The sequence below is a fragment of the Anas platyrhynchos genome, chromosome 1, assembly GCF_047663525.1.
Source record: "Anas platyrhynchos isolate ZD024472 breed Pekin duck chromosome 1, IASCAAS_PekinDuck_T2T, whole genome shotgun sequence".
Taxonomy (NCBI): Eukaryota; Metazoa; Chordata; class Aves; order Anseriformes; family Anatidae; genus Anas; species Anas platyrhynchos.
Genome location: NC_092587.1, coordinates 185,499,892 through 185,516,742, shown reverse-complemented (window position 1 = coordinate 185,516,742; position 16,851 = coordinate 185,499,892). Strand labels below are relative to the sequence as shown.

The following is a 16,851-nucleotide window of genomic DNA, read 5'->3' as shown; positions in this document are numbered from 1 at the left end:
AAGCAGGTGACATGTCCAGAGCTAACCAACAGAGATTTCTTCACGTGACGTGTGGTTAAACTGTTCTGTGACAGAGATGGTTTAGATACTAACATCTGACAGGGGTTCAAAAAGTCATCAGATATTATTGGAATAAACTCCACCTTAGACAATGAAATGTGAAAAAAAATCATTTCTGAGTCAAGCTCATTTTCTACTATGTATAGCTGAGAGCCTCCAGGGAAGCCCTGCCTCATCCTCACCTTGAGCTTATGTTTTTGTCTACACGCCCACTGTGGTCCAGCCTCGGAGGTGATGCAGAAGGCTAAATGTGTCTTTGGCCTGACTGCTGTGGCTTTTTATGTTCTTGGGAATGAGACTGACTATGCTGATGAACTCCATTCACTTTCAGAAGGTAGCACCCCTGTCCCTAAAGCACTTGATGTTTGAAGCATGCATTTTCAAAGCACTGTTCCTGCTCTTTTGGTGCTGAGAGCGCTCGGCCTTCTGGGCGCAAAGTGTCCAGCTGCCCGTCTGCAAAATAAGAAGTGCAGCTGCGAACTGCCTCACCAACATTTGATTTTAGAAAGAAGTCCTTTTCACATAACAAAAAAGGAAGGAGAAAATATCAGAAAAAAGTTTCCTTGAGTTTTGTTAGTGGCCAAAATCTGTGCACAGTGGTCTTCTGCTAGCCACAAGTCCTGAGTGGCAGCCCAGGTACCGGGCAGAGTAGCAGTGGTACCTAGCTTAAGAGGAGTGTAGAAGGAGTGGAAATAGGGAAAATTACCATTCCTTGGCATTTAGGAGGGAGGATATGACCGGCAGGGTTTTAAGGAGCAGCTCAGGAAAGGATAGGTGAGAGGCATGAGAAATTTCTCCTCGTGTGTCTGCCCTCTGTTCCGTTTGGACCTTTACAACTTGTGTAACGAGCAGGTTGGCAGCCTGTGCTACCGCCTGCTGATGGCTCGTTCCCAGAGCACTTGGTGCCATGCGAGGGAGGGTCTGAAGAAAATTGTCACTGTTACTGAAATCTGACACATCTGTATGTAAGCTGGACAAGTTAAAGCTGTACAGACAACTGCAGCTGTTAAATTACTGGAAAGTTAATGAATACAAATGTAATACTCTTCAGCACATGAGCCTCACAAACACTGTATTACACCAATAGAAGCGTTTACTGCTTGCTACAGTGTTTTTTTTTTTTTTTTTTTTTTTTTCTGTGAAGCACCCGATACGCAGCAGTTACTGTCAGTGCTCGCTCTTTAGCCTGGTGCCTGACTCGGTCTGAGCGCAGCCCCGGAGGAGGGCTGATGGGCTGAGCACTGCGCTCAGCTCTGCCGCAGCGGGCTCCGGTGCTGCTGTCCACCGAGGAGCATGCAGGAGCTGGCCACGGGCACGGTGCTGCTGCTGCCTCTCCTTCCCAGCTTTCCGAGTCTTGTTCTCTTCCCAAAAGCCTTCCTCTAGGAAAACTGTGTTCAAACCAGGCCCCTATTTCCACAGCGTGCCCGCAGTGCTGCTCTGTTTTTCCACAGCTGCTGAGGAAACCTGTCTAGGTAGGCTTTGTCCGTGAGGGGGTGGAAAGGAGGACGACGAAGGCTTGGTTTGCGTTGGGTTAGCCTCATAAAAGCGTGATTGCTGTTTTCACAGCCCACAAGCTGTGTGTTAGAAGGCCAGTCATAGCTGCAGTGGGTATTGACGGCCGCTGTAGCAGCTCTGTGTGCAATCACTTGGCACTTAGCTAAGCAAGAATTAGGGCTTAGGTTTTGGTAAATCCATAAATAGGCTAGGCTTGGGGTGGGAAGACCCATACATTTGTATGCTTTTTTTTTTTTAAGGTGTTTAAGTCTCTTCCAGCCCATTCTTCTTCAAACTAAATGGAATAGCGGATATAGAGAAAATGGGAAGATAAGCCATTCAGCAAAATAGATATTAAAGGTAATCTGTTGGATTACGCTTCTTAACACAATGAAACAATGGTCAGGATTTTTGTATGTATGTAATACTTTTCTAAGTATGGATTTTTTTTATCGTCTCTGGTAGTGTTTGAGTATTTACAGCTCGAAATATATAGAAGCAGGTATCAAACTTTTAATGTAAATACATTTGTGGTGTGCCATACGCTAGTTGCTTTTTCCCTGGGTTTGTTTCTTCTTTGCCTGGATGCAGAAGACAGGTATTGTAGTCAGGAAAGAGGGTTGAGAGTTCCTTCTCCAGACCTGTTTGTGCTTTCTGCAGGTGATGCTGTATTAGTTGTCATATACCTGTGCTCTCTTATTAGAGAGGTGCCTCAAATTTTAATATTCCTGATGCCTTTTCCAGGATTAGATAGAGGATACAATTTTTACGTTTTCCTCAATTTTTTTTAAAGACATAGGAGACAAGTCTGAGAATTGATGAGACATTTGGGACAGCTGGAGACTGTTAAACGGTTGAGAATCAAAGACTTAAAAACAATAAGTTAGGAGATGCATGGGAGTAAACGAAAATGACTGAATTCACTTAATCGCCTCTTGTTTCATACATCAACAGCAGAAATTGAGAAATGATAGGCATGGATTTTTCTCTCACGTTTGTGATTCATGTGGAAATGGGGAAGAAACGGAAAACTTATTGGAGGGGTTAATGAGAAGAGGAAAAACTTTTACATCTGCAAAGTTATTTGGGATATATAAGGGGGCAGTTCTAGCATGTAAAACTTCCAGGAAAAAATACAACGTGCCATGGTGCTTGAAACTGATTTTCCTGTATTTATATACTTTGGGGGGGGGGTTTCTTTATTGGGTAAGAAAACATTCAAGCCCAAATATTGCACAGAAATCACAGATCCCTTGGGAGTATGGGTACTTATTTGTTTCTGGTAGTACCTACCACGTGTTGGGTATCAAAGTACATGACAATGGCATTATTACTGTTCTGATTGTTTTCCTCTTTCAAAGACAAAGATAAAACTGTGTGTTTGGGGTGGGGGGATAGTTATAGATATCTTATGAGCAAACTCAAAGGTGATATTTGCTATAATAATTTGAAGTTTTGATGATGTTTTTTTAAGATACTGAGCATCCCCATTTAGTTTCTGTCTAGCAGTTATTAGATAACTGATTTTTTGTAGGTATCACTGTAGGAGTGGGCCTGCAGGAAGGATTTGAATGCACAGAAAATAGTGACCTTGGGGACCAGCTCAGAAAGAGTTCCCTGTGTAAGGAACCACCTAGAAGCAAATTTAGACTGCTGCGGGAAAAATGGACGAATGGTAAGTGAGGGTGGGGTGAGAAACGCAGGGAGGAGCAGTTCTGTAGGACCTTGGAAGCTGAAAAAACTCTTGGTCTCAAGGCAGCTGATGGAAAGGGGGTCAGTGGAGGGATTTAGATAGTAAGCTGATGTGGCTGATGTTTTCCTTATCTGTTGTTTTCTGGTAATGATGTAATACGTTACACTGCCTTTAAACATGGTACAGTGAATCGCTGTGTGTTGAAGATGAGTCGGTGCCGATCACACTCCGTGCATGTCCGTGTTCCATCAGTCTCTTGGGAGTTAAGTTCTGGTGGTGTGATTGTTTTGTCTGGTCTTCAAAGACATTTTGTGTTTAGATCTTATTTGTATTATTTTATTTGCTTCCTTATGGCCTTTTATTTTTATTTATTTATTTTTTTCCCCCTCTGAGAATTGAGATTCAGAAACAAAATACTTGAATTCTAAAGTGGTGGTAGAAACACGAGTTGTTGTAGATGTTGTAGTGAGGTGGGATAAGAGATAAGAAATCCCCTTAGCCCATGGGTAGACTCCCTCTGTGTCAATTGTTCTAATGCTTGTGAAACTGGGAAGATCTTCCCTTTCTTCTGTTTTCTCCCTCCCACTCCCGTAAGAAATAACCTGGATAGGTCATTGGGACATCTTCATCCTTTTCATACAACTATTTTCATATAAGAAGTTGAGTTTTATGTACAGGGAGGAGGCTGTTAAGAAACAAATGTGTGTTTTGAAAAAAATGAATGTGGTATATTGAAAAATTTGATGCAATACATCAGGAATTGTGAAGTGTTTTGGAGAAGGATTATTCTGAAAGCTTTGCTATTAAGTGATTTCCATAGCTGGAATTGCTGTCTCTGATAAGGAGTACTTCTGATGGCTCTTCTGAAAAAGTATCATTTTTAATTCGTTTTATCACTGTGCTTTTGGACTCGGTCCATGAAGAGGAGTCCTGCTGCTCTGGATGCCATACAAAGATTTTTACAGAGCAAAAGGATGGCAGCTGTACTTTTTGGGGGGGTTTATCGGATGCTTGTATAATATGCGAGATAAAATTTAAAAAAAAAAAAAAAAGCAGCCCAGTCACTTAATATTATGGTAAGGATTGCTGTTTTCCTTTGCTTGCCCATGAATATCTCATCACTTAGTGGGAGTGTTTGTAAATAAGGCAGCGTTTCCCAAACTGTTTTGCTTCCTGTCTGCCTTTCAGCCAACTTGGTTCGTTTGTGCTGTCTGCCCTCCAACTGCACTTCCATTCTCAGCATCCTAGCGCAGCGGTGTGCTCCTGCTCCTCATGCCTGGGGGATTAGCTCAGGTTCTCTGTCAGCTGCCCCTGTTTCAGTGATTCCTAGGCTGGTTTTGGGAAATGCTGCATTAAATGAGAGAGGTAAAATAAGACCAGAGATTTTACTTTCCCTAGCAAACAGTAAAAATAGTAGTGATGCAGTAGGGAAAGCAACACCAAAATGCACCTGGTAGTATGTATAGTGCTCATGAAGTACACAGCAGGGCTAACACCTCAAGCACCTGTTTCCTGACAAAAAACCTATCAGTACAAAGCAAAATAGGACAAGCATAAGTTCCTCTGACACCGCAGTGCTTCTAGAGCACTAAAACCACTTTTCTAAGTCTTAAGTGACTTGCCATACGTAGGCTTTGTATAAAAGTTTTATTGTTTTAGTCTCAGTGTTACAGTGGCTATCTCAGTGTAAAATTCCACTGGAGATATAAAGCAGTAAAAACTCCAGTGCCATATCTAGTTGAGATAACACCTTGTTCTTTGTGTGCATGTGTACAGCGAACATATGATTAAGTTTACCAAGCTGTGTTGAGGTGAAAAGTGCCTGTATTTGTGGCTACTCTGGGAGCTGAAATCAAGATTACCTCTATAAATATAAGCTTTTTTCCCCAGCATAAAATAATTATAGTACAGCTTGGTAGGCAGTGATAGTAGCAAAATGGATTATTTCAATCTGTTTGATTATATTGCCAGAAATCTTTAAATAGTTGTTTTGAAGACTGTCAACAAAAATCTATTGTCATCTTACTTCAGCCCACTCATTTTTGGGCCAGTAACCATTCTGTTACTGTAAAAGATCCTTTTTTAATATTAAGAATGATTTCCTAGATGATCAGTGCTAATGCCAAGTTCATAAAGAAGCCATTTAAGAGAGTGCAGGATTGGTTTACTGTCCAGAGTGAAAATATTAGAAATGCCACCTTTTCAGATACTGTTAGTATTTAGTGCTAGTATGACAAGATGAGCATTAAACCGAAACCAACCGAAAACCCACTGAAACATCTGTTGAAACATTTGTGTCGAGTTCATCACAGCAGTACTCAAGTACCTAAGCTGCGGTGAGATCCTTTGTACCTGAAAAAATTCTTTGAAAAAAAGTAAGGCAAAAATAACCATCTGTTTCTTTTCCCCTCCTCTTTGGTGCCTGCATCTGAAGGGAAGCCTACTTTCTGCTAAATTTCTGTGGGTGATGAATTATATAAGACGATATTTATTTTTAATTGCAGTTGTCACATTAAGCTGCAGTGTTACTCATCAAGCAAAAAATTATTAGATAATGTGGATGTAAAATGTAGAAAGCACCTTCTGAATTTCTCAAGATGTTTAAATTTCTTTCCAGAATTGCAGGGATGTAACTTCTGGCTTTAATATCGATGTTGTTTAGAAGTTTCTTCTTGTTCTGATGTATGTGCTTACCTAATGTGTCAGCATGTATTTTACCACTGGATTCTCAGTTTGCATAATCATTTGCATAATGTGATGCCTCCTGAAAAAGGAGACAACGCTTTCTGTTCCTTCATACATCCATTTTTTTTCTCACATCTGCCTAGTCAAGCCTTCTATTTTTATAAGAAAGCTGTTACTTCTCTCCTGGGAGGAGTCCATTGAAAACTTATCGGACTTTGACAGGTGGATAGTACTGTTACAAAACAAAGGCATGTTCCTTTGGCAAGAACTGCCAATTCCAGATTTTCTTTAAATTATTGTCTGAACTTACTTACCCGCAGTTATAGCGGATTTTTAAAGACGAAAAAAAATACAAACCTCAGTGTTGCATTTGTCATTCTAACAGCATTATGTGAAACATGTTTGGAAAGGTGTTCTTATGGTAAGAGAAATGTGGACAGAAATCAAATGCGGGTTCTAATGTAAATGAATCGAATGAATAAACGCATGAGAACAAAAACTTCTCAAGGACTAAAATCTTCTTTCTGGTTTGGACTTTTTCTCTGTTTTGTTCTTAATACCACACCATGTGTGTGGTGAAGTTTATGCTTCCTTGAAGATCTCCTGTAGGTTACTAATGATAAATCGCTTTTTGCCTATGCTCTCAACTGCCTTGGTCTTCCAGAAGCAAGTGAGAATTTATGATTTGCCAAATCATAAGATAAGTGCTTTCTATTTCTCCCAGAGAAGGCCAGGTGCCAAGTACAGTACAGCTGCCTGTGCTGTTCAGGTATTTGCTGAACTTTCGTTGCTGTAACTGCTGAACGGCCCTCCTTTGAGCAGAGATGGAGTACATGGCCTTGTTTGTTCTTACAGGCAATGCAGGGATTGCTTATTCCTTTCTACCTATATAAGTTTTGTCTTTTCTGCTAGCCTTAATATTCTTTCTTCTTGCTATAGGGAAATTAAATTTAAGGAAGCTAGAGCTGAGTTTTCCTTTGAAGGCAATCGTTACACACATCGCTTCTGGAGAACTCTATTCTAACTACAAGTTATTGCTAAGAAAACTGCCCTCTGCTCTTGTGAGCTTTACTTTTTGATTTTATTTTTTCCAGTGGAATGTATTCTTGAAGTCTTGGTCCTTTAGCTAGAGGTATTCCAGACTCTTGGGAAGTTTATTCACATCATTAGGTTAGTGCAGCAGGTGGAGCATCAGCAGAGTTCAGCGGTACAAAGGTGGATCAGCGCTCAAGCACAGCAATTTGTGGTAACCCTGCAAGGAGGCCATCAGCACAGCCAAACCACTGGACTTGAGAGTCTTCACACAGCTGGATAACAGAAAATGCTGTGGAGTAGCTTTTCCTGTCTGAAGAGCCCAGTTATAAATCAGTGTGTCAACAAGAAACCTAAAGCATAGTTCAGAGCAGCTTTGAGTGGCGTGAATTAGCTCATGCGGCAAATGCTGCTGCTTTCCCACTGCTGGCACTTGAGCAGTGTTGAGGAATGCTGTTGTGCTGCATGGCAGCATCCTCTGCAGTGCTCAGCCCTGGGAGTGCTGTGGGAAGCCTGCTGGTCCTCTCAGCCTGAGCTGCGTGGCACTGCGGGTACCTCCTCTTGACAAGAAGAGCATCTGGTCCTGCTGGCCTGTTTTTGCCCTAGTGAGGCTACCTGCGCTGGCTCCAGTGATTTATTTGGATGCAATAGGGTAACTGCAGCTGTACCAGCTGTCTTGGCTTACTGGAGCTGACCTGGGAGGTTTATTTCATGCAACTGAAGCTCTCACTTTGTTGCACGTGGTGAGATAACCACTTGAAAGTTTTCTTTCCTTTTTCCAGTTTTGATGATTTTGCATATTAGCTGTATTTGTCCAAGGGAAATCAAGCTAAATGGATTCTTGCATTGACTCCGGTGTAGTGAGGAGCAGTGGGAGAAGTTGAAACAATTGGCTGTCTGTTAATTGTTCATCAGACTGAAGGATTTGAGAACTGGTCGTGTAATCTAAGGGAGTCACTATAGTTTGTGTAAAGATTGGATGTAATCTGAGGTTTGACAGAATGATGAAATGGCAGATATACCGCTGTACTGATACAGTGTACCTTGAAATGATTTTTTTTCCTGAAAATTAAAGCTTTTCATAGTCTTTTACAGTCAAGAATGTAGTATCAAAACTGCAGCAGCTCCTGATAATGGCTGAAATGCAGTCAGGGAAAGCTAGATAGGAAACGCATTAAAAAAAAAAAGTATTAAAAAAATGCAGTGTGGACTCTAAATTTCTGGGCAGACGAGGCTGCAGCTACTCATTACACATGGATCTGCTATTTTTCAGTTTTCTCCTGAGAGAAATCTTAGCACTTTTTCATGATGCTAGAAAATGATTGTGTTGAAATGCCAACCTTCACATGATGAGTTAGGGCCTGAAAGTAGCAGATAGAAGACAGTAACTGGTGTTACTACAGGCATTATTAATTTTCCTGATACAACAGTTCAATCACAGACTACTATTTTTTTTTTCTAGTCTTCAGCTTCATTTCGGGAATTTAAGTTCAACAAGTGATGCCTTAACCTGAAGAACAGCTTTGTCTTTTTTAGGGCTAAAGTGAGAGGACTTCTGGAATTTCTATATGGCTGTTTCTTTGAAATTCTGGAGGAGTATCCAGTGCATGGATGGTGGAGACAGTTTTATTGTCTGATTTTCTCAGCTGTTTTAAAACTTTTTTGAAAATCTTCATGTTGTACTTCATTAGTAATTAAGCATCTTTAAAGTTCCTTAGGTGTCTCTCTCAAACCTGCAGAGTACACAAACAACGTTCTGGATTTGGCAGTGCTACTTCAAGGATTTTTTCAACTGCAAAGCCGATCTGCCTGCAGTACGGATGCTGCTAGTGATCCTGGCTTCCAGTCCTTCCTATGACTGCATGTGGCTGTAGTTCTTTTGCTGTCTTCTGCACATACAGCATAGAAACAGCTTCCCAGGTTGCATAGTCTCGGTTTTTGGAGTGGAAGTTCCCATTCTGGTGAGACCTTCGGGGTTACAATTTGCATGCCATTAGCTCTGCTACAGAGTTCCACTTTATTTCCCTTGAGGATTTGGGACAGGAAGCTGTTTCAGTGTGTCACCAGCTGGCTGGAAGTCCATGCAGAAGTTCAAGTTGGATAGTTTGGTACAGGATGTTCTTCTGAGTTGGATGTGTGCCTTCCTACCTTAGAGCTACCAATTACTCATGTCTGTTGGCTTGCAGTGGCCTGGCCATACCGATTAGTGTCTTTATAATTTGCTGTGGGTGTTTTTGCGGAAGCTTAATTTGAATTGCAACGTGTGTACAGCTGTAAAGTCTTTTTTTGTTATCTAAGTAATACCTGCTTGAATGTTTCGTGTTAATTATGACTGCTGCTGGTTGTTCTCTGTAGTCTCATAGAAGTGAATTCATTTATTTGTGCTTGTATGTTGAGGCCATTACTCCCAGGCACGCAATTTCGTGGGATTAATTTCTTCAGTTACATCCTTCACACTTGCTTTCATTCCAAAGGAGGTTTTGGCCACTCTTCATAAAACTGTTGCCACTTCGTGTAGTACAAGATAATGAAAATAGCAGTAGGCTCTTAAGGAAGCTTTTAAAGTATTTCTGCATTGTATGGGAGGACTTGAGATATTTTTAAATGTATGTTTTGTGCGTTACCCTTTAAAAGAACAAGTATATCCCCTTAGAAACTTTACTTGACACATTTTTCTAAGATATAGGCTTTCTTTGTTTGCCTTTTATTTTTTTTAGTTGGTTGGTTGTTTGTTTTGATACCATTACCTGTCTTGTTACCCTTTGTAAAGTTCAAACTCATCATCATTTCCCTCAAAACCTTTCACTTTTCTGCCACTTTCTGCATTTGTGTTGTAAATCCATGCTCCATATGCTGTCATTTAGCAACCTCGTTCTTGATATTTATGCATGTATGGTTTTAGCTGCTTTGATGAGAAGTTAGACTTGAAAAGTAGGACTACCAAACTTCTATTTCACACTGTCCCCACCCCCCAGCCAAAAAATGATAGAAGATCTCAGCAAATGAATCCATGGTGAACTACATTTGTCTGAAATGTTTTTCTTTTTTTTTCCTTTTAGTTCCCGGAATAGATGGCGGTGGGTTAGCTGATGCTAGTCTCACAGATTCCTACTTTAGCACCAGCTTCATTGGCGTTAATGGATTTGGAAGTCCTGCTGAAACCAAGTATCCCATGATGCAGGTAATGGCAGTGAATTGTGTGGTGTTCCATTAATTTTTGGCTGGCGTTACACCAAGAAGGGAAAACTGTCCAAGGGTCAGGGAAAATGCAGCTCTCTGGTATGTGGCATCTTGCAGGGTATCCTGAGCCTACATGCTTTAATCTTGCTAATGGAAATGAAACAATATCATTGCTTTACAATTAGCCTGGTTTTGTTGGCACTTATTTCAGCTGCTGGATTAGGCATTGCTGCGTCCATTAACGTTGTGCTTCTAGATATCTTTTTATGTTCATATCTAGTTTTGATAGCCTTTTACTAAGTATATAAGTATTAGATTTTGAAATGAAGACCAAAAGTCACTAAAGCAAAAAGTGAACTGTTGAACCAGTAAATTAGCAGGGGGAAAAAAAAAATCAGAATTTATAAGCTCAGTCTCTGGTAGCGTTCAGTGATATAGGTTACATATTTAAGTCCTATTTTTTTCTATTTATACTGCTCTGTGGATGTAGGCATCAGTTTCCATGAGGTGGAATTATGGTGTAGGTAGTAGTATGCAAAGATTTACAGCAAAAGGCTGTTATTTAAAACCTAAATGAGTTTCTGTTGAAGCAGCACACGCGATACTATAATAATTCCCTCAAAGTTACGCTGCTTAAAAGCAGAGATGGTCTCTCCCTGTACTCAAAGTTTTAACAAACCAGTGTCTGGTAAATGAAAGAGAGTGCAAGTCAAATAGCTCCCACTGAGTCCTGACAACAGCTGTCTTTTATATCAAGGAAACTCTCCTTATGAGCTTACTTTGATCTCAATTGTGGCTGTATTATGGATTGAAAAATAACTCAGCAAAAGGTGGGAAATAATTAAGGGTGTTCTGTTTTTGTTTCTTAATGCATGTTTTCAATAAGGCTGGATTTTTTTTTTCTCATTCAGCAGAATCGTAAAACTATGGAGATGTTTACTACTGATAGTGATGCATGTTTTAAAAAGAACTTTTTAACCTCTGATCCCACAGAGGGTACTGTTGAAGCTGGAAGTTAGGTTATGTTATTGTTTGTACAGTTACAGATTTTGGTATCACAGAGATCATATTGTATCCTTTTAGTGCAAAGTTGTTACATTTTGTATCTTTAAAGCCTGTTCTGCAGCAGCACTGGTGTCTTTCTAAACACAACATTTTAATTATAACTTTTTTTTTTGTAGTAATGTTATAAGGAATGCATCTAGCATGAATGTTCAAGGGATTTAAAAATACTGATGCCTGTGAGATCACAGTCAAAGCACTGTTTCTTTTTGAGAAAACAGAAGAAATTGATGTGCTGCTTACCCACTGGAGGCTAAAGAAAAGAACTTCTGATGATGGGTTTCATTATTTTTGGAAAGTGCTTAGGGGCATTGAACTGCAGTTTAAAAACCGTTCTTATTTTTTTTCTGTTTCTTTTTATTTATTTGAATCATGTAATTCAGGTTCTTATTTACATAGGTAAAGCTGGTAACATTGTCTGTTTTGAGTGTCAGTCAGTTGCTTAATTCACACCCTAGCGATACATTTTATCCACTTGTAGCATGGCTTTCCATGTCACCTAGCTCTTTGGAGAACAAGGTGAGGGAAGAATCTTGATGACTTTTGTTTAAATAATAGCAAAGCTTTCTAGTTTGGAACAAAAGCTTAAGGTGTGATAGATGGGTGGTTGTGTCACGGATGTACATTCTGCTGTCTTCTGACAAATTTTCCAAGATTTGGTCACTTAACTTTGCAGAACTGGTTTATATAGACCCACTGGAGACTTACTTGGTGCTAGATGATTTCCCAAAGATGTAACCTGCACTGGCATGTTCCAGCTTGAGCACATTCCTGCTGCTACAGTGTTGCCTTAATCTAGGCCTGGCCTGAACACTGAGCAGGAATGCTGATCTGATTTCTTTTTTTTCCCTTACACTTAAGACTGAAGCAGCATGGAAGTGGATCTGTATTTAGTGGAGGGGAAAGAAACATCTGCATCTCTATTAATTATAGCAGAGGGATGTGTAAGGGCACAAAGACTTATGCTGTGTGCTTAGAGAAACTGAGCTGAAGATGAATGAATGAAGAGCTGGGCAGACAACTGGAAAGGAAAGAGCAGGAGGACTGGAGACACTTACAGAATGGAGACTAGAATTGCATGAGCTAAATGTATGCTATTTGGGACAAAGAAACAAGCTGGCATAATGCAAACTTGGGCCAAAGCAGAGTGAACAGAACACATACCTTTCCAGGTGCTTGAGTCTTAAGATACTGCAAGTTTAGTTTTCGGCTATTAATGAAACATCAGAAATCTGCTGCAAAATGTCTAATGAGCCTCTGCTTTGCTTGTGCAGATGAAAACATCTATTCCATCTATGAGTTACTTAGTCATCTCTGCTAGATCTGTGCAGTTCACAAATAGATGCATCAGCAGTGTAATATGAGGAAACTTTTTTCAGCTTTTTTTTTTTTTTTAAGACTGGGGAAGTTGTGTAGACAGCAAAATAAACACACAGCTAGAAGAAATGCTAGTTAAGATACAGTTAGATTTTAAGAAATGTTAAGTTTAGGCTGCTGATGCAGCCTTGGGGAGGTTACATTAAGGTGTATTCTCCATAACATTGTGTCTTTTCAGTAGAAGAATTATAATTAGGACTTACTCGGGACACAGACTGCATGGTGCATACGTAATGAGCATCCATTTGATAGTTGATTAAGTGTTTATTTCATTGTCCCCTGCATGCTGCTCAAATCCTTCTTTTAAAGACAGCTGGCAGTGTGCATGTTGCTGTTATGGTATCTGATATTTACATTTCCTTTCAAAAGTGAAGGAATGCGTTCCTTATTAAAGAAGAAAGCTGCCTACATTTTATAGAGGAATGGGAACAAAAAGGTTACAATAAAAACAAACAAAAACCGGTGCTGCTGTCCAAACCAGACTGCAGAGTTTCTGAATTTAACCTATACAGCTTGAAAATAAGGAATGGAAATAGTGACCCCATGTAGAAAGCTTAGTTCAAGTGACGTAGCTGCCTTAGTCTGGTGAGGATAGAAATAGCCTATTGTGAATAATGTTCATTTTCTTTCACTATGCAGTATTGTACAGTCCAAGCCTTGTTCACTAGATGCCTTCCAACATTATCAGCAGGGATTCAGTACACGAGTCTTCCTGACTAGTCCTAATTAAACTTCAGAATGCATTTGTCATGTGTAGGAAACAAGCCAGGTTTGTTGAAAAAGACTGGCTGTGTGTATTTGGGTTATCATAGCACATATGTAATGGAGGCAAATTGCCTCAAGCAAGGTTACTATCCAAATTTTTTCAGTCACCATGCTCTTGTGTGCAATACATTGTCTGCGTTAGTCGTAAGTATGCAGCATAAGGAAGGAAAATAAAAGCAAATTGTATCTTGATGAATTAAGGAGGAAATATGCATCTTTGAACATACGTAATGTGAGGTAGGTAGTGATCAGCATTTCTGCAGAATTATCTTTCTGACTGAGATCTCATTTGTATGTGCTGAAGAGTATTTTAAGAGGTCTAGAACTTCTTGTTGGGTTTAGACTAGTGGTGAAGGTGCAGCTAGTTGTAATGTTCAATTTGCATTGGAAAAAAGATGGGAGTGAAAATCCTCAGTACTGTTCAGAAGAGGCAGGGTTTTCAAACTGGCTGTTCTAATTCTTCTTTTTAGTTTCTTTCTAAAAATAGTAACTCTTTGCCTCATCCTACCACTCCTCCTACCTCAAAATTCTTCGCTGTTAGCCAGCCTTTTGTTGCCTCCCGTTGGTCTCTTCTGTTGTTACTGGCTAGCTTCCTATTGATTAATCGTCTCCTGTTGTCATCAGTTCGCATTTCCCTGTAATATGGTTTTGTTTTATACGTCTTTTCTTCCATGAATCTGCACGTTCCTTCATATGCTACATTTGCAGCGTTGGCTTCCAGCTTATCAAAGCGTCTGTTTTCCCTTTTCTCCATAACTAATAACAGAGCAGGCCTGCACAACACACGGCTCCCAGGCTGCATGCTGTCCCTGAAGCTGTTCTTTTTCTTTTTTTTTTTTTTTGGCTTAGCAGCAGCCAAGAGACAGGCTGAGGTGTGGTTCAAGGAGCAGCTCGTTTCACTTGGCTTTCCCAGCAGTGAGGAGGCAGGAGCTGGCTGGCCGGGATGCCTCTAATGCTTGGCTGTTTGCTCAGGCGCTCTGCGTGTACCACTCGGCGAGCTGGTATGCGTGTTCCTCTGGACCAGTCACGTTAGCACTGCCTCTTTACTAGCTCGTGGGCTGATCAAAGCTACAGGCGGTGTGGGAAGGAGTTTCAGTAGTATTACGCTGGGATCATAAGAGGGCATGTGAATAATCTGGGAGAATGCAGAGCAGGATGAGGCAGAGGAGCACCTTGATGTCAAAACTGCTAATATAACAGGGTTGAGCAACCTGCTTGTAAGAGCATAAAACAGGAGAAAGTACCTTTGTGTATATTGCTTTACAGATATATTTCTATGTATTTAGACACGATGAGTTTTGTAACTACACACCTTCCATTGGTCTGTGGGTTATGTAGAAAGTAAAACCACTTTTTTTTTTTTTTAAATTGCTGTAAACAAAATAAAAATAGAGAGAAGTCATCAGCATTAAAGTTGGCAAGGCCAAGCAACAGAGAAGAATGACTCTTGCTTTTGCCATGCTAGTATTGGCATACTAAGAGTTCTTGAAAAGCCTGAGAAGTAGAGATCCTCCTCGCTTCAAAGCCTTGCAGCTGAGTAAACACAAAGGCCTTTGTTCCCATTGTTGCATCTGCCAGGAGCTGAGTAATAAAACTCTCCTTAACATGAGCATGCAGGCTTGTAAATGTCTTCAATTTTTAACTGTTGAGAGCCTGGTGGAGCTATAGACATGCTATTTTATATATGAAATTATGCAACTGTTTACATAATGCTTTTTGAAGAAATCCAGTTGTTTTAATTCAAACACTTGAGTGGGACGTGCTGTGAGTCAAATATGCTAGCCACCCAAGATGAGTTTTGGATCGTTTAGAAACAAAAGCGAAAGGTGTCACCATTAGTAGGTCACAGAATGTGACAGCTGAACAATGGCTTGTTTGCTTGTGGCAATCTTATTCTTTTGCAGTACGACTTCTTTTATTGTTCAATTAACATTGTTCCAAAAATTAGAGAAATAACTGAAATATAATTCTGGTAGAAGAGTATTAAGGTAAAGAGATGAACTTGTGACATGCTACAAAGTATTTTGAGATAATATACTTAGCACAGGAATGAATTCGAGGGAAGATTATTAAAATAGCAACATGATATGGAAATTGTTACAGTTGGTCTACTGTCAGTGTTGTCCTAGTCTGTGTCAAAATAATACTTTTTTATAAGACAGTAACTTGAGACAGTTCTGAATAGGAAAATTTTGGAACCAACAGGCTATCTTACGTCTAGGAGAGGAGATGATGATTGACTTTGACAAAAGTTTTGTTTTTGACACTGTACCTTTTCATGCAGCATTTTCCTGAGAGGAGATTTGTTATTTTGATTATTCCTCAAACACTGGGATTAAACATGTCCGAATGAGTTTATTCCTGCTCTGGTATTGCTTGAATATTCAGGAATTAACAAAGTATTCTGAAACTTTTTTTTATCACTTTTTCGTGAAATCAAAGAGGTTGTATTTTGTTACTGATCAGAGCTTCAGCAGTGGAGAAAGCTCTAAGCTTAGGTTAAATCCTTGGACTGAATGAATGTGATGGTTTGATTTTGTAGTAGCTTTCTTTTGAGATGTGAACAGAAACAACTTTTTAGTTGCCTTAAAGGGAGAGGGACAGGATGCGTGCCAGGCAGCCTAGTTGAATTTTAACTACTGCTTAAAGAACCTCAATAAATCATAGCAATAGGCAGGCAAAGAATTTATATGGACCTGAGTGACATTGGTGTGGCATTTGGTTGTGCCAAAGTTCTTTCAGTATTAGCTTCCATATGGTGAAAGTCATGATGCATTAAAGCAAGTTAAAAACTTGGTGTTTGCTTGCCTTGCCTTGCAGGCTTATTAAGAATGAATAGTTCATTTTCGTCTGTTAATGGCTTCTCTTACCTTTCTGGAGCTTTCATCTTTTGGGCTAGAAGTTCTTGTGCTTAGATTCTTCTTGAAATTGAATTTGTAAAAAAAAAAAAAAAAAAAAAAAAAAAAAAAAAAAAAATAGCTCAATGCTACTAAGAGATTGAGAAATAATATTTAAAAAACAAAACCTGTTATCAAGAAAACAGAAATAAAAAATATACCAAGTGCTATTTGCTATATTTTTTGTTGAAGACATTTTCCTGTTGACTTAGTAAAAATGAGGTAGAGAAATAGCCCTACTGAAGACTAAATGCTTTAGAGCATGGTGGAAGTCTTAAATATTAAAACACCTTAAAAATCCTTTGCTCACTACATGCAGGACTTTCATGACTAATGGTAAGGTAAGAAGCTTGTGCATGCGTAATAAATGTTGAACAAGATGAAAAATTCATGAAAGCGAGTGGTTAAGTGGCATTTTTCAACTTCATGCAAGCTACAGCTTTCAAGCAGTTGTTAGAGCAGGAGCTGCCCAGGATCAGTAAGTTTTATTTTTCCAGAATCGTGGCTCGTGTGAAATATGTTTACACCTCAAACAAGCCTTGTCTGCAACAGCACATTTTGATGTCCGTAGACTTAGGAAGTTCTTTGCACTGTGTTGTTAGAATA

At 39.7% G+C, this 16,851-nt stretch overlaps 1 protein-coding gene across 7 annotated transcripts in view; it reads left to right on the top strand.

The window, feature by feature from the left end:
* The window catches only part of PAN3 (poly(A) specific ribonuclease subunit PAN3), an 83,601-nt gene that overhangs the window by 3,334 nt on the left and 63,416 nt on the right, over positions 1 to 16,851 (top strand). For 5 of the 7 annotated variants that reach the window (XM_038174914.2, XM_038174921.2, XM_038174907.2 and 2 more), the window contains exons 2-3: positions 3,089 to 3,229; positions 10,024 to 10,145. In XM_038174914.2, coding sequence (XP_038030842.1) covers positions 3,089 to 3,229; positions 10,024 to 10,145 — 263 coding nt within the window. The remainder of the gene's footprint in view (positions 1 to 3,088; positions 3,230 to 10,023; positions 10,146 to 16,851) is intronic. The other 2 variants (XM_038174917.2, XM_038174913.2) reach the window with 1 other exon arrangement.